The sequence below is a fragment of the Megascapheus bottae genome, chromosome 10 (assembly GCF_031878675.1).
Source record: "Megascapheus bottae isolate mThoBot1 chromosome 10, mThoBot2.hap1, whole genome shotgun sequence".
In the NCBI taxonomy this organism is placed as follows: Eukaryota; Metazoa; Chordata; class Mammalia; order Rodentia; family Geomyidae; genus Megascapheus; species Megascapheus bottae.
In genome coordinates, this window is record NC_143518.1 from 21829949 (window position 1) to 21856677 (window position 26729).

Genomic DNA, 26729 nt, shown 5'->3' on the forward strand with positions numbered 1-26729 from the left:
TAAAATCAGAAAGAAAAACAAAGACTTGTAGTTACTACAGGAACTTTGACTCCAAGATGCTAAGGGAGGGTGCAAAGCCATGGAAGAGTTCCTGCTTGTCATCCTTGCTTTCTCTAAGTGGTACTGTGATGGAGTGAACACAGACTCCATCTCCTCAGGGAACTAGTCTCTACCCTTTGATAGCTTCTTGGATCCTTGGCAGAGTTCATTCAAGTTGAAGTCATAAATCACATTCTCTTCAGGGAAGGTCCTAGAGACAGCTTATCCTTCCTTGTCTTTATGTCGCCATGCTTACCACACTCTGAGCCCACCCTGCTGAGGTAGGCCCACGAGGCATATTACTGTTGGCTTTTTGCTCAGTATACTTACGGCCCAAGAGCCCTGCAATGAGCCACAGGTGAAGGATTTAACAGAAAGAAGTCTGACAGCAGCCATGTCAACACTGGAGCTGTTCCAGAAGCTCAAAAGAGAAAGGGAACAGGGAGACAAGATACAACATTCATCAAATGCATGCTTGTAGTGATATACTTCCTCATAATAGCCCATCTAATGACGACTCATCAATGTTTTCCATTGATGATGCTAACACTCCCAAATGCTAAACCATTCCATAGCACCAACAGGTGGAGACTGACATTTTAAACAAATGACCTTTGGGAATGATACTTTATTTCCAAATTCTGTCACAAATTGGTTCTTACAGTATGTCTGTCTCAATCTGAAAGACCCAAAGTGAAGTCAGGATGCTATACAGATTTACAGATAATTACATGACATTTGCTACAACTAAATTGGCATTTATGTCAACTATTTTTTCTCTCAAGTTTTTGAGGTAACTTTGCTGAGCCTCCAGAGTCTGGGTGAAGTCAATTAATGACACTTTCACTTAGAAGCTAGATAAACATCACTTAATTTCTTGGAGTTGATTTGGAATGTAAGAATTTTAGCAAAGGTTACTATGAGGACATTTTGTCTACCTAATCAGAAAACGACGCTCTGAATTAGAAGATGAATTATGTTGCCTTTCAGTTTTGCTGTCCTGCTTCAAGACAGTTTCAGAAAGGAAAGGGTTGTGCTTTGGCCTATATTATGAATGTTTGCTTTTTCTTTCCACTTCTGAGCAAAGGAGAAGATATAGTTATCCTTAGGATAACTATAACATGAGGAGGAGGGGACAGGGGGAGGAAGTATGGAATGGTCGTGAGACAATTCTTTGCATCAGAACTCTGTGGTAATAAATGATTTTGTCACAAAGTTAATTTGTACTAGTATAAAAAATGAATAGCACTCAGTCTGTGGTTTCTACTTATGGTCTAGTGGGATGGGATTAAGGAAACACTTTGGAATTTGTGAAGCACTTGGCAACAACCTGCTTTAGGCAGAAGGGCTAGACTGTAGCAAAGGTTCTGAATGTAGAAGAATCCATGTGACTTACAGCTGTAAGATGGGAATGGATTTCATTCTTGGCATGTAGAAGAGTGTTCCAAGGGAATTTTGGCATGTAGAAGAGTGTTCCAAGGGAATTTTATCATCCTCAGGAAGGCCTTGTCACAACTTAGGGGTTGGGATCCAGCCTACAGAATCACTTGGTTCAGGACAGACACAATGGCTACCCAAGCTTTGTTTATATTGATAATTTTGTGTTAATCATTTTGGGCATGATGTTATAAATATCCAAGTGGCCTCTGGCAGAGAAAGATTTCTTACCCCTGAAAAAACAAAATCAAGTCTCTGAAATGTAGCTGTCACTGTCAAGAGCTTGGGACTCTCAAACATAAATGCTGAATTCCATAAAGTGGAAAATTCTTCTATAGTACAGCATAGGTTTGTAAAGACCATCTTTGAAAATGAAGAGGTCACACAGATAATGACGGTGAAGGGTGTTATGGCTAGTTCAAGCCCCACAGCTAGTTCAAGCCCCACAGCTGGTAAAAAAAAATACTCTCAGGTCTGTTTTCTAAGCACACAAATTTTGTATTTTACTCCACTATGCTCTTCAGATCACATTTTCCTGTGAAATTCTCATCCTTACAGAATTAACACAACAAAGACTAATTGAAAAGAAATGGGTAGACATTTTGACATAACAAACTCCAATATCATAAATACTTCAAATAATTCTGTTACAAATCCAAAGATTAACCTAGTAACCTCTTAATTCTGGAATAAAAGTTGAGAGTTGTAAACTTGTTTTCCTTAATCAAATTATTGAAATTATAGAGAAAAAGTAACATCCATTTTTCATAAACAGTTTACACTTAATAGAAAGCTTTTGCAAAGCATTTTGTGAAAATTATGCTTATAACTAAGGAAATATGAATACTTGGTTTTGATGCATGGCCAAATTCACCAGTTTACGGAAAAGTGGTCTAGAAGTCAATTATAGATGTCAATTGTAATAAATATGGGAGAAGTCCTCAACTAGGCAGTCAATACTTTCTGTGATGCATTTAAAGCAGTGTTTAAAGTATTGTGGTTGTGGGAAGCCAATAACACCAAAAACTTGCTAAGTTTACGAGTCACAAGACTAAAAGAGACAAACACCATCTGTTAAGAATGGGCTTAAATTCAAATATGGACAGAATTTGTTGCTTGGTTAACATCTTAGAAGGTTGAAATCTCTTTGTAATCTGGGAAATGAAATATTTTTCAATGTGTGATGACTTCTAGAAATTTAAGAATGAGACATAGTGCTGCCATCTGTGGCATTAAGAGAGATTCTGAAAATACAGAAAAGACTTGTTAAGTAGTATCAATGTTAGCAGGAACCTTCGGACAGATTGTCCTAAGACGCTGGCTTTCTATTCCTCATGGTATTGCCCTTTTCTTCATCTTTGGCTATGATCTTTAGCATTGGTGAGGAATTGATGTACAAAGGTATTCAGCTTTCAAATCTATTCTAACTATCTGTATCTTTAGCACAAATCAATTTCACGTATACAAGATGGAGTTGCCTTATTTTGCTGTGGAAAAGGTCCTGGGATAGGAGTCAACAGATACGGAGATTCAAGCTCTGACTTTAGGCAAGCAGAACTTTCAGGCTTCAACATTCCTCATCAAAACTCTACAGAGTTCTAAGTTTCAAGGTTAAGAATTGGCTGAATGCAGGCAGAAGACTTTTGTCATTTCTGTGCCTTGAAATGGGCAGCTGGCATCATGGATGTGAGGTTCTGAGAGAAACAGGGGGAGAGTATTAGTCTTGACTATGGGCTACTGGAGTTGCTTAACCTGAGTGGCTATTCATAAAAGCTTATTCCTGCCTGCATGCCTAAGGGTCTAGAACCCGGATATTTCTCTGTGTTCTTACCCTGCTCCCACTCTCAGCTCCCATTTCCTAGACAGCATTCCTGAGGACCTTCACTACTACGAATTGCTTTTTAATACATGTTCAAGGTGTAGACATCAATCACACTTCTACAATAAAAATCTAGTTTTACAGTAAATGACAGGGCATCTACATTCCTTCCCTCCCTCCATTTTTTTCAGAGAGTCTCATGTAGGTCACGCTGTCCTATAATTCTCAACCCTCCTGCCTCAATTATTGACAGCTGGGATTACAGGTGTGTACCACCATGATTGGTGCCTTCTGTACACATTCTTGCCCATATACAGAAATACTATCTTAGAAACAGCCTATGAAATTTTGATGCTTTGAGTGAGTTAATTACCAAACAAAGTCCACATTAGGTACAAAATAAGTAAACAGGTTCACATAGTCAAAGCCAAGTAGTAAAAATGTACAAGTCTGTCAAAGCTTCAATCTCCAGTCTAACTTCAGTGAGTATTAGCACATTTAACATCTTACTGATTCTCTATGGAACAATTTGCAAAAGAATGGGACTCTTTAGAAAGAAACTGGGAAATAACTGTGCTTTCAGAATGTTCAATTAGTTCCTGTCAGGTTATAAAATCAATGGTTAGATTTAGGCCAAATTGAGCACAGTGGCTCAAGCCTATAAGCCTCCCTTTTTATTTTTTTCAAGCCTCCCTTTTTAAAGGAAGAATTTCAAGAGGAATTAAACATGAAAAACAGTATTTTGGCGTGCCAGTCCATGAGTATTGCTACTGTATTTGATCTTTAAAGACATCATTTTCTAATCTTTGAAAAAAATAATAAAAAGCCCCAGTGAGAGCCTAATGAAACTGTTGGGACAACTACTAGTGATATTTCTAGGTACTTTATATCATTCTTATACACATTAGATTCATAAGATTTTAATCCAGATCTATTTTCAAACATTCTAAGGATTAAAATGAAGATTTTGGGTTTGGCTTTGTTTTATGATTACTTAAATTTGTTTGGCCAATAGTACCTAAGTGTGCTTGTATATTTACTGCTATCCCATTTACTTTCTTAGTGTTTGTACTATAAGGAGAAAAGAGGTGGTATTTTCTTTTTACTTGCCAAGTTCTGGTGCTGAACTTAAACCAAGAAAAGCATAGGTGCTTGAGCCACATCACTATTCTGGCTGGTTAATTGGCTTTGAACTGCAATCCTCCAGGCCACAGCCTCCTGAGTAGTTAGAATTAGAGGTGTGCACTGTCAGAAATGATTCTACACTGGAAATAATTTTCTTTAAAAGTTGGGGGTAAGTCTGGTATTTTTCACAAAAATGTCACTCAGTTTTCCTTGTCTTTGATGTGACAGTCTACTACACACTATGAGAACATGTGTCTAAATGCTTAAAGACTTCTACTGTTGCTGGGCATGGTAAGATATGCCTGCAATCTCAGCTACGTGGTAGGCAGATGTCAGAAGTGAGGTCAGCCAGGCAAAATCTGATACCATTGTTATCTATGCTTCCTGTGCAGCTGGGACTGTGTAGTAGTACAAGGCTACATACACAAAAACTTAAGACCCAATCTAAACAGAGGCTGGAGGTGTGCCTCAATTAGTAGAGTGCCTGTGGCCATTAGTTTAAAACCCTAGTACCATAAAAAAGTGACACAGCAGGGAACTATTGAGATGACTCAACTATGTTTCACTTATTCTGAAAAACAGCTTTTAGAAAAAGAGGTAAAAAGTACATGACATGTTTAGTTGACATAGTTTGGTTGAAATAAATACTGCTCTATGATAGAAGATTTAGATGTCAGGAGATAGGGAGGTCAGAATACCTTTGTCTTGCTAAATATGGCTCACAAAACATCAGATTTTCAGTTTTCATTTATCAGTGATATGTACAAGAAAAACATTCATAGAAACAAAAACTTTGGAACTTATGCATTAAAAACAAGGTGAACAAAAGCATACACAATGAAATAAAATCATGAAAATGGAAAAAAAATCAACACTCATTCAACAAAGTAGACAGAAAACTTAAGCTAGAAGACACAGCCTCACTAGCAAAATGCTATTTCTCTTCAATCCCTTCCTCCCCCTGTCCCTCATGCTTCCACCCTTTCATACTAGGGTACCAGTGCAGGAGGCTTGTGGATGTAGCCAGCCGTGCAGCAGCTCCTAAGGCAGCAGTGGCTGTACTTCGAGGAATGTAGAGCTTCTGAGAAATCTGGTGCGTGGGAGACAAAATCAAAGACAGCTGGTCTATGCCACCTTGACTCTTGTCCTTGAATACAGTGACGGCATCATTACTAGAAAAATCTTCATTCTTTATACTCCCTGGAGAGCTCTCCACTAAAAATGAGAGAAAAACAGGAGTCTTTTCAAGAGGGCCTCCAATCAGTCTTTACCAACATGTCACCCAACCACTGTCTGGCTATTGGTTGCTGCCACCACCTATAGCCAATCAGAGAGGTGGAGTCAAACTAGGCAACAAAAAGAAACATGAACAGGAAGAATACTTGAGGATTTAACAAATTCATAGCCAATAAGTTCTCTTTCAGCCCTGAGAAAAATGGCATCCCCTCGGCTTTTCCCATTGCCAATGGTTCCAATTAAAAGTCTCAAGATTGGTTGCTAACAAGGACCAAAAGTCAGCCATCACATTAACCATACTATATATACACATTAGTTTTAGCTGGGAAGTAATAAAATTTTAAACAATACATAAGAACCAAGGAAGAGGATGCTGTGCATTCTTAGATGGTGAAGTAGCTGGTCTATTTTATGTACTTGCCTATATAGTAAAAGGAGAGGAGGAAGTTGTTTCTCATCTAAGCTAACATGCTTGTTATGTTAACAGGGAGTGGTGGCAAACTCCTGTAGTCCCAAACTGAGGCAGATGATAATGACTTTGGTTGAGCCAGACCATGGGAAAAAAACTTTTAAAAATTCATCAACACAGCTGTTTTAGCAAAAAGCAATTTCAAAAATGTAGAGCAAAAGTAGGCATAGTACAATCCTTTATGTTCAGTTATATCAAAAGGATTTGTTAATGAAATTCTAATGCATGAAACTAATGCTCAAAGATTATTTCTAATGAAAAAATGTAGTTTTATAAGAGATCCTTGATGAGTTCAGATTTTTAATGGTGCAGATATATATTAAAAGCAAGGGTATATAGCCAAAGAAAAGTAGCAAAATGACTACTTTCAGCCAGATTGAACAGGAATTGTATATATACTCTCTTGCCATACAGAACTAGGAACCTGGAAAGATTGTATGGAACCCCTTTCAAGGTAGCGCAGGACAGTGATGCCTAAAGAAGGGAAACAAACTAGAGGTGCCTTCGCTCACTCCAAGAATTTTCAGGTTATGAGTATAGGGAAAGAAGTGTAGGCTGAGTCTGGAGGCCTTGCTGAGAAAACAAAGTTCAGTGTTCAGGGAGGCCAAGGTATCTAAAATTTCAGATTATAAAGCTCCAGGAAATAGAAGCTATAGAGGGGAAGTAGCTGAAGATTTTAAACCTAGACTGAACAATGATCTGGCTTCCTTGTGCAAGACTACTCAGGCCAGGATGGGCCTGAGTAACACCTCAAAACAGTAGGAAAAACAATTCTAAGAACTTACATCAAGCCTAAACAGTTTTGAATTCTCACTATAGTGGAAAGGCATCCTAACACATGTGACATCAAGTCCCAACCAATATCCTCAGAAAGAGTAGTTTGTACACAGACTAAAAAAGCCTGTTCCAGAATAGCCTAATAAAAACACAAAGAAGCTAGGTATCAGTGGCTCATGCATACAATCCTAGCTATGTAGAAGGCTGAGATCTGAAAATTACAGTTCAAAGTCAGCCTGGGCAAAAAAGTCCATGAGCCTCTAATTTCCACAAAAAGCTGGAAATGGTAAGTGGTAGAGTGCTAGCCTTAAGCAAACAGCTCAAGGACAGCACCCAAGCCCCAGAGTTTAAGCCCTAAGACTGGCCAAAACAAAATATCCCAAAACACAAAGAGTCAAGCCAATCAAGATCAAATTGCAAGCCATTTATACAAAAGCTACTATAATAATGCAGAGTTAAAAATGAAATATAAGGGCTGGGAGTTTAGCCTAGTAGTAGAGTTCTTGCCTAGTTTGCATGAAGACCTGGGTTCGATTCCTCGGTACCATATACATAGAAGAAAAGCCAGAAATGGTGCTGTGGCTCAAGTGGTAGAGCTCTAGCCTTGAGAAAGCCCAAGGACAGTGCCCTGAGTCCAAGGCCCAGGACTGGTAGAAAAAAAATGAAATATAATTGAAAGTGGATTTCAAAGCAGGGTACTACCAAGACAAAAGGGTGAAATAATCATAATAAGAGCTTCAAAATATTTGAAGCAAAACCTTAGATAACTGAAAGACAAATCTAAAATATTGTGAACGTTCAACAATTACATCTCAATACCTGACCAAAAGTTATATAGAATACAACATTATCAACTTAATTCATCTACCTAGCATCAGTCTGCACATTACTATCTAGAGCATGAAGCAATTTACTACTCTAGGCTAGTAAATGTCAACAATTAAAAGGTTTGAGAGGATTTTCTTCTCTGATCAGTGAAATTGAATTATAAATCAATAAGTGGAAAAATAAGTGATTGAATTTCTCTGAAATTCTGAAATTCTATCTGAGATGAAGAAAACAAGTCTATTGAAAGGCAATGAAGATATGCATTTATATCTTTGCACGAAAAGATTGCTAATATCATGGTAAATAAAAAAATGCAAAATTACAATACTACTATTTGCCAAAATTCAAAATATCAAAACGGGGCTGGGACTACATGCATGAAGCCTTAGGTTTGATTACTCATACCATATAAACAGAAAAAACTGGAAGTGGCATTGTAACTCAAGTGGTAGAGTGCAAGCCTTGAGCAAAGAGAAGCTCAGGGACAGAACCCAGGCCCTGAGTTCAAGCCCCAGCAAATGGGGCTTGAATGAGCAACTGAAACTTTTATACCTGGCTAGGTAAAAATGTAAATTTTAAGGCCACTTTAGCAAAACATATATTTTTTTTTGGCCAGTCCTGGGCTTGAGCTCAGGGCCTGAGAACTGTCCTTGGGCTTTTCTCAAGGCTAGTGCTCTATCTTGAGCAATAGCACCACTTCTGGCTTTTTCTATGTATGTGGTACCTAGGAATCAAACCCGGGTCTTTATGCATGTTAGGCAGGCACTCTACCACTAGGCCAAACTCCTGGCCCCTGCAAACATTTACTTCTAAGGAAATAAATATAAAATAGAAGTGGGACTACAACATTTTGGTAAATGAAAGAAGTCAGACATAAACTATTTACATGATTCTAGGCAGTGACAGGTTAAGAGGCCAGTAAATCGGTGGTGGGGAGGGAGACTGACTACAAAGACGCACAAAGGCACTTTTCAGGTTGATGAAAATACTGATTGTATTAAATTGCTAATACTCAAAAGAACCATTTTATTCTATATACATGTGAAACCCTCTATCAAAATGGCAGAGAAAAAAGAATGGTAAAGTTAAAGGCACTAAGTGAACTGAAAATTAAGATGAGGTCTTAGAACAAATGTTAATGCCTGCAATCTTTCAAGTAATGTTCTGAAAAAGGTTAACTGAAAGTTTGTATTTTTTTTAACACAGCTATTTGTCAAGTGTGAGCACACAAGTGAATGTAAACCTACCAGATGGAGAGAATTTTTCTGGAGATTCATCCACTGCAGGAGATGAGGGAGACAACTGTGTGGACAGCTGGCTGTACTTCGGTTGAGTCTGAATGTGTCTAGGTTCAAACTGGCTCACTTCTCTTGATAACTGTGGTGGGGTAAGAGAGATGTAGAGTTCTTCCAGTTTAGGCAGTGTGGAAGAATCCAAAGGATCCTTTAAGTTTGTTACAAAATGGAGCAAAGAAAGTCACTATTAATATAACATGAATTAAGTCCTTTTTCGTTTCCTTACACAAAACCCAAATATTTTCATGTAGTAAATAAAACTTTAAAAAACCAATTCTTTAAGAAGCTCTTTAACATATTTAAGAAAACTTTGGTGAATAAGATAGATGATACATACGTGGGGAGCAGGCAGATCACAGAAAAGGTTATAATTAACAAACATGATCTAGAGAAGAGAGGAATGATAAACTGTCCTGCTCCATACGTATTTGAGAAACAGGAAACATATGTAATTTTTTTTTGCCATGGTTAATCCTTTCTGCCAAAACAGTGTGATATTGGTTGGGACTGAGGAAGATATAGAGCTTCGAATTTATGCCTAAGTTATGGGAGGAGCCTAATTATCCCTAATATGAGTTTAATCAAAGCTTTAATTCTGGTCTTTAGTTTATTCTTCAGAAGGTAATTTTAAATCCCATTCTACATTTTATGTATCAGTACCCTACAATATGATGACAGAAGGCATAAGCCCCAATTTTTACTCTAAAAACCATCACAATAAGACTCACTACATATTTACCATTTCAATTCTGGCTGTACCAGTATTTTTTTCTGGAGCACCCAGCCCTTCTGTTTTTTGATTTTCTATGTTCATTCCACTCACAAGGCCTGCATGTTGCCCTGAACTATCCCATATATCTTCAGATGTAGAAAAACACCAGTCCTATATAAAGAAAAAATATGCAACAGGTAACTTGATACAACATCCCAGAACAGAATGACTTGGGCATGGAAGGAACACATAGATTATTTTCGAGGTAATACATTACTGATCTGTACCCAGTATTTTAAACTCTTGGATCTCATAAAAATAAATACAGCCCTGTTTATAGGGTTAAATATCACTTTTCTGGGTAGATGCTTTTTTGATTAGTATTTAAAAGGTACAAATAAATACTAAGGAACAACTTGACTGCCTATTTCTTTTTTAATACAGTTAAGCATAAAATTAGAGAAGATAAATTGCTAAAGCTTTCAGTAGGGGCAAATGATAAAAAAAATACAAATAACATTTAAAATGTCAAGTATTCAAATAATCTTTCATTTGTCTCTGTTCTAGCCCTTACAACTACCACGTCAAAAAAACCCAACCTTTCATGAATTCTTTTGAATTATAGCCTGACCAATCCTCATAGCTTTCTCAAGGCCAATTAAATATAAATTTTCTTTTGCCATTATCCTTAGGTCCTAACCTTCTGTGGCATTTCTTCACATGATGAGTACTGTTCCTTTCCAACAAGGCTTGAGGTAAACAGGTGGGGGGCAGCATCACCTTTTCCCATTCTAGCCCGCAGTGGTAACCAGTTCTCATCCCAAATATCATCACCTGTGGTCACTGACTCCAGGCATGGCATTCCAGTAGGAATCTCATCCTAGAAAGCATCAGGGCACAAAGAAAAATTATCACTGATACTTGTATACAAGTGTATTTTAAAATTTAGGTTTATAGTTTTCTTTTGTCTCTGAGTAGGAAATAAAGTTTAAATGCCAAAGTATCAATGGATTTAAATTACAAACCTATGGTCAAAAAGAAGAGGAAAAATGCCATCTATATCTTGGATACAGGAAAACAAACAGCTATTTAAGGAGTCCCCAGAAGTAGAACAATCCAAATTCAGGAGAATTTTAGAGGTGAGATTTTTAGAGACAAATACAAATCAGAGTGCTACTATCTCCAGACAGCCTTCCCTCTTCCAAGAACTCAGGCAATTACCTCTCTTCCATCTGTGGAAGGCCTGAGGTCCTTCTGGAGAGTCAAAGGTTTCTAAAGGGTAAAACTGATCGTTATACAAACATAATAAAAGCTTTAGTTGTTACATAGTTTGTCACAGTGATAGAAAGCTAAGAAACAATTTAAAAGAAGAAAGTTTATTTTGCTTCATGCTTTCAGAATTTGTTTGGGGTCATTCACATCTGTTGCTATGGGACAGAAGCAAAGCATAGTATCACAGAACATGTAACAGAGGAGGCTTCTCACCTCATGATGTTTAGGAAGCTAAGTAAAGAAAGCAGCAAGCAGAGGACAAGAGACATCCTTCAAAAATATGCCCCCATTAAGCTATTTCCTCCAACTAGGTCCTGCCTCCTAAAGTTCTTACCACTTTCCAATAATACCACAGGTACCATTACTGTACTGAACTTTTAGCACATGACTTTGTTACTCTTGGGATCTGAAATACTCCCTCATTCTGTTTCTGACCCTCCAAGGTTCATGCCATTCCACCTAGCCAGGTGCTGGCAGCTCATGCCTATAATCCCAACTTCTGTGGAGGTGGATAACAGGAGTATCATCGTTTATAGCCAGCCAGGATAGAACATTTCAAAAGATTCCTCAACACAGCTTGGAACAGTGGTATGCATTTGTCATCCTAACTTTGTGGGAGGTCAAGGCAGAAAAATTTCATAAGACTCTGCTCACTGGAACAATTTGGGTTTGGTGGCATGTCCAGGTACATGACCAGATAGGAAGGAGACCCTATGTCAACAGATAGAACTGTTAAGAGTACAACTAATGTTGTGTGCAGCACTGGGGGTCTCATGTCAGGACCTTGCACTTCATCAATTACATCTTACTAGTCTACAACCTTAAATGTGCTTCTTCTCTGGCCAATCAATAAGTTTTCCAAATCCTGGTTCCCAATTCTAAACATACTCTGTCTGAAAAGTAGTAATATCTATTTCATACTCCAGATGGTGTGCTGCTTTCAGTTTTTTCCTCCCGACCATCCCAGCAAGTTTAAATTCAGCCTTACACAAAATCTCAGGACCTGGACAAAATGTTGGCAATTATTTGACAGAATGTAATGTAAAAGGATTCTACATCAATTCCCAGTAAGAGTTCTCATTTCCATAGAAACTTCATTAGTGTGGTCCACATTTCTTTTAGCATTCTGGTTATTATCACACTCACCCATCAAATTCTGCTACAGCATTCTAGGCTTTCTCTAGCCACCTCCTCCGAACTTTTCCAGATTCCTCCCACAAACCAGTTTGAAAAGCTTCTGAACCATATCAGGTAAAGCCACAGCAACAAACCTACTCCTGATACCAATTTTCTATACTGTCAGTTGTCCATCAATGTGATAAAATACCTGAGAAAACTTAAAGGAACAAAGTTTAATTGGCTCATGCTTTCGATCTAAATTGGCTGGTTCCATTGCTTTGAGGCAGATACATCATGGTAGAAGGACATGGCAGAGGAAAGCAGAGAAGCAGAGAGTGACAGTGAAGGAAGGCATATCCCTATCTCTTCCTGAAGCTTTCACCACCTCTCAATAGTGCCACCAGTTGGAAACTAAAGCATTATATATGAATCTTCGTGGGACATTTGATATCAAAACAGTTTTTACACTGAATTGAAATCCCTGGCCTTCTTTTTAACAAGTCAGAAAAGAGAAGAAACAGTATTAACTTGAAAACAGATCCATAAGTTACTTAATGTGACTGTAACCCCTCTATACATCACCTCAACAATAAAATATAATAACAAAGTTACTTAATCTGAATAATATAGAAAATTAGGAAAAATTTAAGCGCCTCAGAGACTTGTGGGACAATTCCCAAGTATTATTTATGTGATCAAAGTAGTAGAAGAGAAAGAGTATAATGTAGAAAAAGGATTTCAAGGTCTAGGGTTATATCCCTTGAAGTGTAGAGTGATTGCTTGACATGCAGAAGGCCCTGGATTCCAATTCCAGTGATGAAAAAAAAACAAATGGAAGAATGGCTGAAAACTTGTTAAAGAAATGTACCCCATGCAGAAAATCTATGCCCAAAGTATAATCAGCATCATGAAAACCAAAGACAAAGAACTCTCTTGAATACAGCTGTAGAAAAATGACATTATTTGGAGGGATTATTTCATGACTGAATTCTGTTATCAGATACACACTAATAGTTGGGGTTGGGAAGGACGGCAGAGAATGATGAAATGGATGATACAGATCAAGATGCACAGTACTTATAAACTGATTTGCTGACTGGAACCTCTCTGTACAACTACTTAATTTATATATATTTTATTTTAAATTAATATATAATTTTTAAAAAGGCACAGCAAACTGCCACCTGCTACATGGAATGATACAGGCTGAGGGAAAATCAACACCAAGAACTATAAAAAGAAAAAAAAAGGGACTAGGAGTTTGGCCTAGTGGTAGAGTGCTTGCCTAGGAGGCACAAAGACCCAGGTTCAATTCCTCAGTACCACATACATAGAAAAAAGCCAGAAGTGGTGCTGAAGCTCAAGTGGTAGAGCTCTAGCCTTGAGAAAGTCCAAGGACAGTGTTCAGGCCCTGAGCTCAAGCCCAGGACTGGCCAGAAAGAAAAAAAAGAAGAAAAAAAAGTTCTTTTTTGTGGGTCATGGGGCTTTAATTTGGCCTGGGCACTGTCCCTGAGCTATTCAGCTAAATGCTACCACCCTACCCTTGAGCCAAGCCCCACTTCCCTTTTCTAGAGGTTAATTGGAGATAAGAGTCTCAGGTCCTTTTGTGCCTAGGCTGGCTTTGAACCTTGATCCTCAGATCTCAGCTTCCTGAGTAGCTACGATTACAGGTGTAAGCTACCACGCCCAGCACTTTTTTTTTTTCAAGAGGTGCTGTGGTAGAGCGCTAGTCTTAGGCACAAAGAGGCTCAGGGACAGTGCCCAGGCCCAGAGTTCAAGACCCAGGATTGGAGGATTGGGTGGGGAAGGGGGCAGGGAAAAAACGCTGAGGCTCCAAAGAAGTGACAGATTATTTGTAACAACAAATGTATTAGAATAGCAGATTTCTAAACACAAACTCCAAAAAAGCAAGGTGTACATGAAATTACATCATTCAAGCCCTTTTTGTCATCAGTCATGGTGCTTCTGATGGTTAACTGGAAATAAGAGTCTCATGGATTTTCCTGCCTGGCTGGCTCTGAATCTTGGTCTTCAAATTTCAGCCTCTTTAGTAGTTAGGTGTGAGCCACGAGTACCCAGCTTAACCTAATGTATCTTGTAAAGCTATCCTTCATAAGTGAAATGAATTTACACGGTCATAATGAATAGAAGTTGTAAGCATGTTTCCCCATTGACGTTTTTTATCCTTTTTTTTTTTTTTTTTTTTTCTGGGCCAATCCTGAGGCTTGAACTCAACGCCTGTCCTGAGCTTTTTTGCTCAAGGCTGGCAATCTGTCACTTGAATCAGTTATCCCACTTCCAGCTTTTTGGAGGTTAACTACAAATAAGAGTCTCATGAACTTTCCTGCCCAAGCTGACTTTGAAATACAATCTACTTGATATTGGCTCACAGCTACAGGATAGTAATATGCACATTGAAGCTTAATAATGTTTTCTTTTTCCTGTGTTATACTGCATGCCTTTAGTCTTGGTGACTTTCAGAGAGAGATTAACTCATCTTTGAGAGATGCAGTATGACACCAAAAGTAGTTGTACTATTCATTTTTTTCCCCTGCAAAGGCCCGGGGCTTGAACTCAGGGCCTAAGCACTGTCCTTGGGCTTTCTCAAGGCCAGTACTCTATCACTTGAGCCACAGCACCACTTCTGGCTTTTTTTGTGTATGTGGTACTAAGGAATTGAACACAGAGCTTTGTGCATGCTAGGAAAGCACTCTACCACTAGACCATACTCCTGGGCCCCTTTCTTCATTTATGATTTATATTAATTAAAAATTTAAAAACAAAAAAAACGATACTACCTTTCCTCCACTTACCTCATTTTCTTCTTTCAGGTTGTTTGGCTCCAGGATGGCCCACTTAGGATCTTCTTCACAGGTCTTATGGGTTTTCAGTGGACTAAATTCAGAATCATTTAATAGTTCCTTTGGCACAGATTTAAGGTCACTTAAAGACTTTTCATTATTAACATCCTGCTAGTAGGCATGAAAGAAAAATTTTGTTTTTAATAATAATGCTATTTCCAAAGTCTATATATTTATAAATTTTAGAGGGTATTTTCACTATTTTAGAGGGTATTTTCACTTTTGTTCATACAAGTGTGGTATTCTAACGTTATCCATTGACCCTAGGTTTCCAATTCTGTTAAAACTATTTCAGGCATGTTTTGAGTGTGTATAAACAATCTCTACAGGTCCTAGCTTTAAAGGAAGTAAAAATATAAAGGGAAACAAACAATTGATAATCACAGCATAGTTTTCTGAGTACAGCCAACATAAAGACATGTCCAAAATATTACTCAGAGAAGGGTGGGTGTTTGAGAAGATGCAATAAAGGAGATAACACAAACTAGAAAAGATACTTAATTCAAAAGGAGGAATCCTCAGAGGATTAGGTCTACAAAGGTAGGTATGTCTGTGTAACCTGAGAGTTCTGCTACACAACATACAAAATGAGCTAACAAAGTGTTAAAAGTTGAATTCAATTCACTAAAGAAATGTAATTCTTCTTTAGCAATGATTGATACTCAAGTAAAATTTGGGTTTGTTATGGGTTAAACAAGTCTAGTTGATTTCAACATTAACTAGAAATCTAAACTCCTTATACTATTTTGGCATGCAGCAGAAACATTCATACTTTATCTTTGACATTCATACTTTATCTTTGACAATGTCTTGAATTTATAATACTCCTAGGATTACATGCAACCTCACCATTCCCTAGCTCACACATACTTTTATAACAAGTTAATTATCTTAGTAGTCAAAGGGGTCTTGACTTTTTTTCCCCCTTGGTTGTGAGGCTTGAACTTGGGCCTTCAGTGCTGTCCCTAAGCAGTTTGTACTCAAGGCTAGTGCTCTGCCACTTGGGACACAGCACCACTTCTGGTTTTTGAGTGGTTAATTGAAGATAAGAGTCTCATGGCTCACTTCAAACCACAATCCTCAGATCTCAGCCTCCTGAGTAGCTAAGATTACAGGCCTTGAGCCACTGCTCTCGACACATCTTATCTTTTAGAATTAAGTAAATATCTACTGAAATCATATGTATGAATATAGGTACATACAATTCATACTAAACAATACTTTTTAAAGACTATACAAAGCCTTGTTATATAAATGAACAAAACATTTTGGACCTTGGCCATATTGTATATTCTTAGTCCAGCATCTTTTGTCCTGAGTAATACAAGACTCACAAAGGACCCATTTAAGAAGTGGCATAAGTAGTAAAGTACATGGTAGGCAACACAAGGCCTTAAGTTCAAACCCTAGTACTAAAAACAAAAACCAAAAAAAAAAAAACCAACCCAGAAGGTAGGCATGGTGGTACCTGCCTGTGATCCTAACTTCTTGGGAAGCAGACCCAGAAGAAAAAAGTTCAAAGCAAACTCGGGATCTCATTAACTTTCCCATTCTCAAAAACAAATATAAATAAGAATTCTGGGGAATAGCTAAGAGGTAGAGTATTTGCCTAGCAAGGCCATGAGTTCACCACATGCATGAAAAAAGGAAATGGAAACACATATACAACTTTGAAGTTTTTAACTATGGTTTCACTTTCCCTTTATCTAGCTTAGGTGAAATACTATTGTAAAGAAGATTAAATTAGCTAACACACTGTGAGTATATTACAGTGTCAGTGATGTAATAATATAAGTTATATAAGTGTTGCTATTATACCTTTGGCTAGAACACATAATTAAAAAGATATAATATTACTGTGGGTGGAAGGGAGGTCTAGCAACATGTTTACAAGAAAGCAGTTGAGAAAGACTATGAGTAGTATAGGAGAGGAACACATGCAGGAAAACAAGGGCATGTAGTTCATGACAATAGTTCAGGAGGAAACAAGTCTAATGAAAAGGTTAAAACCAGCAATAGTGAGAGACAAGGCAATTAATTGTGTGAGAGACAAGGCAATTGTATAAAAGTCCCAATATTTCCTAAGTCTGGAAAGCCTCATTTCCCTCACCTATAAAAATGATGGTTATTATGCTTAAAATAACAGTAATTATAATATTTGTGAAACTCCTTACCAAAGTATGTAACGTGCTATCTTTGATCTGTGGACTTTTCTCTGGGTTTTCATTTAAACAGTGCTGCTGAGAAGGATAACCCAGTTCTGTCAAAACCACATCATCTGGCTCTCTACAGGATTTAGTATATAAAGCTAAAGGATTTAGGTTTTTGAAACCCTAGATTAAAAAAAGAATATTTAAGTTACATAATTAAAAGAGTAAACCTGAAATGATTTAACACTTCACAGAATTTTTAAATAAAAGCACATCATCTTCTAAAATCTCCTAGCTAAAACATTTCAATATGGAGAGATGTTCTAAGACCAATATGTGTAGTTATAAAGCTACCACTATTAATTATTACAAAATAAAGGTTGTTCTCTAGTATAGCCTTAACTAGAGCTATTTGATCATTTAATATTAAAGTATTCACATCTACAAGACAGTTAAATGTTTTTACAAAATGTTTATGGGTCATCTGAGGATTAAGTGATGTTGTATACTAAAAAGCAAGAAGTTTCATACATGTCTCTAAGATTAAAAAGTCAAATAATCTTTTGCATTAAAAATCTCTTGCATCCTAAAGTGTTGAATTGAACAAAAATATGTCCATCCTGCTCCTACCTTAGAAGGTACATTTTCTCGACATATAATAGCATGGCCCTCTGTTTTCAAGACATGATGGAAATAGATATCTTCATTGGATGATGTATCACACAGAAAAATGTTTAGGATTCCATCAATATATTCATTCACCACTCCCACTAATGGCTTCAAACCACACAACTTCTGGAACTGCAAAATAGCTCGGGATGTCCAGTGTTCCTGAAATACCAAGATATTTATGTTATACTGTAGATCTAAACATGTATTACAGTTGTCAATATGAAAATGGATCATTGGTATGCTAAAGCTTCAAGTGGAAAAATAAAACTATAAAAGAATAGCACATATGACTGTGGAAAATATTCATCTCACGAGAAACTGTTTCAAAAACAGATCATTAGACCAACCTTCCCCCAGAAATAAAACCTAAAAGAACTGGCAAGTTAACAAATTACTAGGTCAAAATCAAAAGTAGCTAGAATTACAGGTGTGAGCCACAGTGTCCAGCTAAGCAGTAAAAATTATACACAGAAAAACTATGATATCTACCTAAAGAAAAGCTAGAAATTAAAAACCTAAGCTTTGATATTGGAAAAAAGAACAACAAAGTAAGAAAACATGCTTCTAACAAAGGCAAAATAGGAAAAGTTATTTTTTTTTTTGGTTGGTCCTGCGATTTGAACTCAGGGCCAGGGTGCTGACCCTGAACTTTTTTGTTTTGAAAAATCAGTAGCTTTTTTCCTTTATTGGTTATGCCTTCAAAGTACATTCTTGATTCAACCATCCTAGAATTTCTTTTTAAGACAACTGTGTATAAATATCACATTTATATCCAGAAATACACACGATAGATTATAAAAAAGATACCAACTTTCTTAGAGGCTGGAGGTGGTATCTTGCCAAATAAAGGAGACCTTAAACCTAGACACGATTAAAATGTCTGACTTGATAAAGAAGTACATCATTCGAAGTAGGGTTTAAATTAAGTGTGAAACTAGCACCACTCATCTATTCTATTGAAACAAGCAGAAAATATTCTCATTTAAAAGGAAATACAGGAAGTCTTGTTTGTTAAATGTGTCATTTGAAATATGATGTAAAAATCAATGTTAATAAATTCTTTAATTAAAAAAAAAATTCATTGCATGGGCCGGGAGTCTGGCCTAGTGATAGAGTACTTGCCTAGCATGCATGAAGACCTGGGTTCAATTCCTCAGTACCACATACATAGAAAAAAGCTGGAAGTGGTGCTGTGGCTCAAGAAGTAGATAGAGCTCTAGTACAGAGAAAGCCCAAGGACAGTGCTCAGGCCCTGGGTTCAAGGCCCAGGACTGGCAAAAAAAAAATTCATTCCTACATATACTACAAAATTAAGGAAGGGAGGAAAAGAGGTGGTCAAAGAGTTGAAAAAGTTGAGAGGGAGTTAACAAGCTGCATTGTATTCATAAACTGCCTGTTGAATAGAAAAAAAATACAGGAAGTCAGGAACTAAATACTAACTGGTAAACTTTACACATTTTAATTATATAGCCTATTATTTTAAAGTGGAACAAAGCATATATATATAATACACATATTATATATATGTTTCAAATTTCTTTCAAGTTTACTTTTAGATGTAATTATGAATAACAGATAATCTCTAGACTTCTTATAATACAACTTGTAATTAAAATATCCAGACTCTCCATTAAGAAGAAATTTAATGAGGCACACTTTCTAATGGCTGGCATCCTCTCCCAAACCAAAAGACAAACAAGGTAAGGGCATAAATAGCCAAGCTGTTATGAAACAACTTTCTCATTCCAATAATTTTCCCTGTTTTGAACAGTAAGAAAATAAACTCATGTTTTAACTAGGTACAACCCTACACATTTCTGCAGCAAGCCCATAAAGTACTCTCCATACTGGCATTTCAGTATTATATACAAATGACCCTGAGCTTTTTTTGCTCAAGGCTAGCACTCTACCACTGAGCCACAGTGCCACTTCCAGCACTTCCAGTTAACTGGAGATAAGAATTTCACAGACTATTCTTCCCCGGCTGGCTTTGAACCGTGATCCTCAGATCTCAGCCTCCTAAATAGCTAGGACTTACAGGTGTGAGGAACCAGAACCTGGCAAAAGTTGGTTCTTTAAAAAAGCAAGTCAAAGCTGGGTGCTAGAGGCTCACACTTGTGAACCTTGCTACTTAAGAGGCTGAGATATGAAAATCTCAGTTCAAAGCTAACCTAGGCAGGAAAGTCCATGAAGACTATCTGCACTAAAAACTATGAGGAAAAGCAGAAGTGGAGCTGTGGCTCAAGTAGTAGAGCACAAAAGCTCAGGAACAGCATCCAGGCCCTGAATTCAAGCCTCAGGACCAGACCCCCTCACTCCCCAAAAACTTATTCAATATGGCAAGTCACAGTCTATAAATGATAAAAATGAGAGATGATATAAATAAAATATAGATAAAACAGTATTTTAGATGTATAAGAACACATCACTACAGATGTAGACATCAAAAGTACTGAGAAAGGGCAGGGTTACTGCTTGTAATCCTAGCTAATCGGGAGACTGAAATCTGAGAATCATGGTTCAAAGCTACTCCAGGCAGATAAATTCAAGGGACTCATCTTTTAGCTAGCAAAAAGCCAGAGGCAGGGCTGGGAGCTTGGCCTAGTGGTAGAGTTCTAGCCTTGACAAAATCCAAGAACAGTGCTCAGGCCCTAAATGTAAGCCTAGGACTGGCCAAAAAAAAAAGCTGAGTAGAGGCTTTGAGTTCAAGCCCCAATACAGACACTGCAATATATGCAATATATGCAATATATTGCAATATACACAATATAGTCATCATCCAAAGGGGAAAAATGCTGGGTGCAGTGGCAAGCACCTGAAATCCCAGTACTCAGGAAGCTGAGAAAGAAAGGACAAGCTGAAGGCTACTTTTGGTGAGACTTTGTGTTAGATATGGTGAGACCCTGTCTAACAAAAATAAGACTAGAGATTATCATCAATAATTGAGGCAAATAAAATAAAAAAATTTAAGACACATTCCTTAAAAATCATTTCAAAAAGGAAAAAAAATCTGTCAATACTATATATTTTTTCAGTGCCTCTCATAAAAACAAAATAGCAAAATATAATAACTAATAATTGCTTAAATTAAAAATTATACATTCAAACAGTGTTTTTCAAGTTTGTAGTATTTGTAGAAGTTATTAAATAGAATTAAGACTTTTGGAATAAATATAGATCAACATAGGTTATAAACACCAAAATACAATATCATGATTTTATTTTTAAACGTCTCTTAAATTCAGTTGTATGTCTCTTAAATTCAGAGACCATAAAATAGTCTTTATTTGCCCATGTATTAACCATTTTCCATAATCCTCATTCCTTCCTATAAATGTCAGTTACCATCTGGTTTCATTTCCTTCAAGAGATTCCTTTAGCACTTCTTATACTTAAAAAATCTTGGTGACAAGGTATCACTTGTTTGCAATGCTGAGGATCAAAGTCAAGGCCTGACACATACTAGCAGGCAAGCAATCTAACACTCAACTGCAGTCCTGCCCACTGCCCATCCATTTTTTTAAATTTTTTTAATTGTAATTAGTAAAAGGGTTACATGATATTTGCCGGATAGAAGGTGCATTAATTCACATACATTGATACCCTTTCACATGTCTTGGTACCCATTACCCTCCCTGCCCATCCATTTTTTACTTACAGACATGTAACACTACTTTGGTTGATATCATACTATATGACAGTGTGCCCATAGATTATAAGTGAATGGAAAAATTCCTATTGTATAGTGGTGTTGTAGTTGTGCTACCATATTGCAGCACAATATATTATTCATGTGTTCGTGCTAACACTGTTGCAAAAACAAAACGTATTACACTGCCTGTTGGACTGAAAAGTACAGCACTTGCAATCATTGCCCAGAATGTCTCTTTACTTCTGTATATAGTTATTCCCAAGTCCCACTCAGGTGCCAACTATTTTCTGTGACCTTCACTTATTACACTGTTGTCTTCAACAGAGGCATGATTCCTTGAGTGTCTTTCTCATATGCTATAAAACCTCTAGAGTAAATATGACACAGCATATGACATGCTGTACACATGTCTACTTTGTATATCAAGACAGTGATGTTTTGGGGGCCTGGTTCCAATGATTTTTGTATCTAAGAACTCAGCATAATTCTTGATATAGTAAACATTAATATGTTTGCTGATTAATGGGAAACAAGCAAACATACCTCTATTGGTCTCACCCAAGCCAAAGAACAAGGGATAGCCTGAGCTGGAAGCTTTGTGTAGCAGCACCTGCAGTAGAAAAACATGTGAACCTTTAATCATGTGTTTAAATTGAATTTTATTGATTCCCTAAATCATTTGATTTGTTATTTCAAGTATTTAATTCATGAATTTTACAATTAATACGCTGCTAGTCACCATGGATCATGTCTGTAGTGTAAGTTTAAGGTCAACCAAAGTTAGCACTGAGACTCTGTTTCCAAAAGAATAAAAACAGGAAGGGTGTAGGAACAGATTAAGTGGTAGGGTGCTTGCTTAATTAGCACATACAAAACTCATTACAGTAAATGCTTTATAATGCAATAAAAACACAGGTATGAACAGTACAAATTTCCTGCTGTATCCACTTCTTAGCATGGCTCATTTTCTTAAGAGACTGAAATTTATTATTATGGTCGAGTGAAAGAATTTAAGACTATCATCTGTGAAACTATGCAACTAGTTGATAAATCTGTACTAAGAAGGGAAGGCAGAAAGGATGGAAGAGGAAAAGGTAAGAGAAATGGAAGAGAGATCCCAGCTTCAGAATTTTGACAGTGCAATTCAAAATCTTACTTGAGGAACCTCAGAGAGGACTTCTGAACAATTCCAATATTCCCAAAGTCTGGGTAGAAAACTTCAACTTCCTTTTTCCCAAGGATGCGATGGATAATAACGCGATACCACCACTTATCCTCTGAAATCTTTACACAACAGAGATGTCCTGGTTGGATAAAATGTTCTGGCATGACGTATCGATCCGAAACCAGCTGGTTAGAGTAACAACGCCTGTAGAATTCAATAGAGAAACCCATAGGGGAAGAAAAAAGATTAATTTGTATTCAAGCATCAAGAAAAAGGTCTTTAATAAAGCAAAGAAAAAACATTTTTTGATTTATTAATGCCAATTTTATAATTCAAATCCTTCATCAATAAACTTTAAAGAGAAAGTATGGAAACTATACACGCATTTTCTTCTCTTATTTTCTCTGAACAGTCCAGTTTTGCTAAGTAGGTGACTCCTGTCTATTATCCTAACTACTTGGGAGGCAGAGATCTGCTGGATCATAGTTTGAGGCCAACCCAGGCAAAAACATTTTGCAACTTGCTTCCCAATCTTAATAAAAAAGTTAGACATAGCCAGGTGCAGTGGCTCACACCTGTAATCCTAGCTACTCAGGAGGCTGAGATCTGAGGATCAAGGTTCAAAGCCAGCCCAGGCACAAAAGGATCTGAGACTCTTATTTCCAATTAACCTCTAGAAAACCAAAAGTGGGGCTTGGCTCAAGGGGAGGGTGGTAGCCTTGAGCTGAAGAGCTCAGGGACAACACCCAGGCCCAGTTCAAGCCCCATAACCCGAAAGGGGAAAAAAAAAAAAGCTAGACATGGTTTTGTGCATCTGTAATCCCAACAATGCAGAAAAAATGGAGGATTATGGTCTAAGATAGCCTGAATATAATGTGAGATACTTTTCAAAAAATAATCATAAAAAAGGGCATGCGGTATGGCTCAAAAAATAAAGACTTCCTGTAAGAAATAAGAGTTCCTGTTTAGGCCGGGAGTTTGGCCTAGTGGTTAAAGTGCTTGCCTAGCATGCATGAAGACCCGGGTTCGATTCCTCGGTACCACATATAGAAAAAAAAGCCAGAAGTGGTGCTGAGGCTCAAGTGGTAGAGCTCTAGCCTTGAGAAAGTCCAAGGACAGTGCTCAGGCCCTGAGCTCAAGCCCAGGACTGGCAAAAAAAAAAAAAAAAAAGAGTTCCTGTTTAGTCTAGAATATATGAAACCCTGAGTTCAAAGCTTACTACAGCCAAAAAATAGCACTTTCTAAAATGAATGTGTAATAACCTACTAATTCTCAAAACTACGAGTTTCTCTCTTCAGCCTTCAAGACACTGTGTTATCCTCTTTCAAATTCTCAATTCATTTCCAAAATAAAATTCTCTCCTTTTTGCAGTAATTATTTCTTAAAAAACTCTTCACTGCCTCAAAAATGTGGGTTCCCAAAGGCCTTATCTTTAGGAAATATGTCAGAAATTTGAGCCTTGGGTTCAGATCCTGACTATATCATTGACAAGAAGACATGCTTCAACTTCCTTGTTGAGACTGGGGGCAAAAATAAAAACTTTTTTTTATTGAAGAGTTTATTAACACTGATTTTTACATCATATTTCAAATGACATGTTTAAAAAACAAGTGTTCAAGAAGGAAATCTCTATATACAATCACTGGCGCTTAGTTTTTAGAACAATCAAAATTAGGCTAAGGGTTTGTATATCATAGATACATATTAATTTATGAAATAAAACATTATGTCTGTTAGATCTGGTTGGTCTATAAACCAACCCAGATGTCCCTCACTTGATGAGTGGGATCAACAGATGTGGTATTTATACACAATGGAATTCTATGCTGCTGTCAGAAATAATGACATCACCCCATTTGTAAGGAAATGGAAAGACTTAGAAAAAATCATATTAAGTGAAGTTAAGCCAGATTCAAAGGAACATAGGCCCAATAGTCTCCCTGATTTGTCATAATCAGTAGAAACCTTGAGCTCTCCTAGCAGAGATTCACAATAGAACAAAATCTAGATACATAAGGCCATATAGTATGACGCTAAACAAAAGGACCTCCAGGATATAGAAACAAAAGCCATATAATGAGTGACGGTTGTCCTTAATGTACTATGTTATCTCTTATCTCTTTTGCTGTCCCTTGGTTATCTCATATTGGTAAATTAAATATGTTCATTTGGTTATTTGAAATCGGATAGGGAAGGGGGAGAAATAAGATGAGGGGTAGGGGTAATGGGATGGAAATGGTGACTAAAACATGAGAAAGGGTATCAATGTTTGTGAAGTAATGCACCTTTTACCTGGTGAATATAATGTAACACTTCTATTATTTACAATAAAAATATATGAAAAAAATTATGTCTATACAAGTGTGTAAAACTTTAACAACTGAATATAATAAGCAAATACTGTTGCTGCACACCATCTTATTCATTTTCACATCATGTACTACGAATGATAAATTTATTTTTGCTACAGAAAACCTTGAATCCTAATCTTCAAAACTTGTATGCAGGACATGCTAGTGACTTTTTCATACTAATGATTTCTCTTAGTAGTAAGAAACACATATTGAACTGATTATATAACCATTCAGACATCTCAGAATCCAGGTGCAGCTATCTGAATACAAAGTTCTAGCCAATTTTAAAAAAAATATATAGTGTTAAGATGGCAAATTACTGAAAAATTAACGTGAAAATTTCAGGTTGTATCAGAAAGAATGACATTCCCCTATTCGTAAGAAAATGGAAAGACTTGAACCAAGACACGAGAAAGGGTATCAATGTATGTGAAGTAATGCACCGTCTATCTAGCAAATATAATGTAACCCTTCAATTAATTACAACAAAAAATATATGGAAAGATTTGGAAAAAATCATATTAAGTGAAGTAAGCCAGACTCAAAAGGACATAAGCTCATTTGTAACAATTAGTATAGGTCTAGAATTCTCCTAACAGGATCATACCAGTTATGGACATATGGCCATATAAGATGAAGCAAAGTGAAATGAACTCCAGTATATGGAAACAAAACGTTTTTCTTTGTGATTGTTGTTCTTTGTGATTGTCCTTAATGTACTATGTGAAGTTATTCCTTTTCTTTTTTTTCCCCCTTAATGGTTTATCTCATGTTGATACTCATCTAACTCTGGTACCTAGTATATTGTATATATTTGAAAAAGGGAAGGTAGGTAAGGGAAAAACAAGATGAATGGAAGAGGATGAGGGGACGAAGTGGGAGAAAACCACAGGGAGGGCTAACAATGTTTAACAAGTAATGTACCTATTACCTTATGAATGTAACTGTAACCCCTCTATACATCACTAACAATTTTTCTAAAAAGCACATAGAAAAAAAATTCAGGTTGTATCTTTCAAAAAGATGTTTCAAATAAAAGAAACGGCAGTATTTTTCTTCTTCCAACTAGGTAGGAAGAGCAGGTGTGTGGTAAGCCTCCTTGAGAACACATGCATTGGCAGTACACTGACTATCACATGACAGAAAACACCTGAGTCCTTAGCATCGTGGAGCTATACATTAACCTGCATCACTTCTATTGGGGCTATTACAGGAAGGAGGAATAGACTTTTCATGATGTTACTAAGATTATGTCTTTGTAACCATAGTAGCAACAAATAACTAGACCCAATCCTAATATCACCTGTTTTGTTCTGCTTAGAAGCACCCTGGCTCAAACCTAATCATTCTCTAAGCCATAAATTCTCATATTTTTCACTTATTTTGTCCAAGCCGGTTACTTTTTCTCTTTCACACAGAAATGCCCATTTATAAATCTTTTCTTCATCTCCATTTTCTAGACTTGCAACTAGAGTTCTCCTTCTAAAAACCAAAACAGTTCATGTACTTTCTAAAACTTTCAGTGGTTTTTCATGTACTTTCTAAAACCTTTAGTGGTTCCTCACTACTTCGTGATTCGCTTACGGCGGCCTTACTGTATCATTGGTTAAAAAAAATAGTAGTGATCCTCCCATTGTGGGATTTACATTCCAGAGACCTCTGGTGATAGGCGAAAATCCACACAGTAGTAACAAGTGAACCACAATGTAGTGAGAGTTGACTGCATAATGCTGCTCCTTGGTGGATT

The 26729-nt window shown here is 37.0% G+C and overlaps 1 protein-coding gene across 4 annotated transcripts in view; it reads right to left on the reverse strand.

Moving 5' to 3' along the window:
* Positions 1-2211: 2211 nt before the first annotated feature.
* Tdrd5 (tudor domain containing 5) overlaps positions 2212-26729 on the reverse strand; it is a 54752-nt gene continuing 30234 nt past the window's right edge. The window contains exons 10-19 of one of the 4 annotated variants that reach the window (XM_090340332.1): positions 22620-22832; positions 22007-22073; positions 17770-17970; positions 17164-17322; positions 14942-15097; positions 10438-10617; positions 9765-9908; positions 8978-9173; positions 5411-5635; positions 2212-3170 (exon numbers count right to left, since the gene is read on the reverse strand). In XM_090340332.1, coding sequence (XP_090196458.1) covers positions 3088-3170; positions 5411-5635; positions 8978-9173; positions 9765-9908; positions 10438-10617; positions 14942-15097; positions 17164-17322; positions 17770-17970; positions 22007-22073; positions 22620-22832 — 1624 coding nt within the window. In that variant the 3' untranslated portion in view covers positions 2212-3087. Of the gene's footprint in view, positions 3171-3806; positions 5636-8977; positions 9174-9764; positions 9909-10437; positions 10618-14941; positions 15101-17163; positions 17323-17769; positions 17971-22006; positions 22074-22619; positions 22833-26729 lie in introns of those variants that run through there. The other 3 variants (XM_090340330.1, XM_090340334.1, XM_090340333.1) reach the window with 3 other exon arrangements.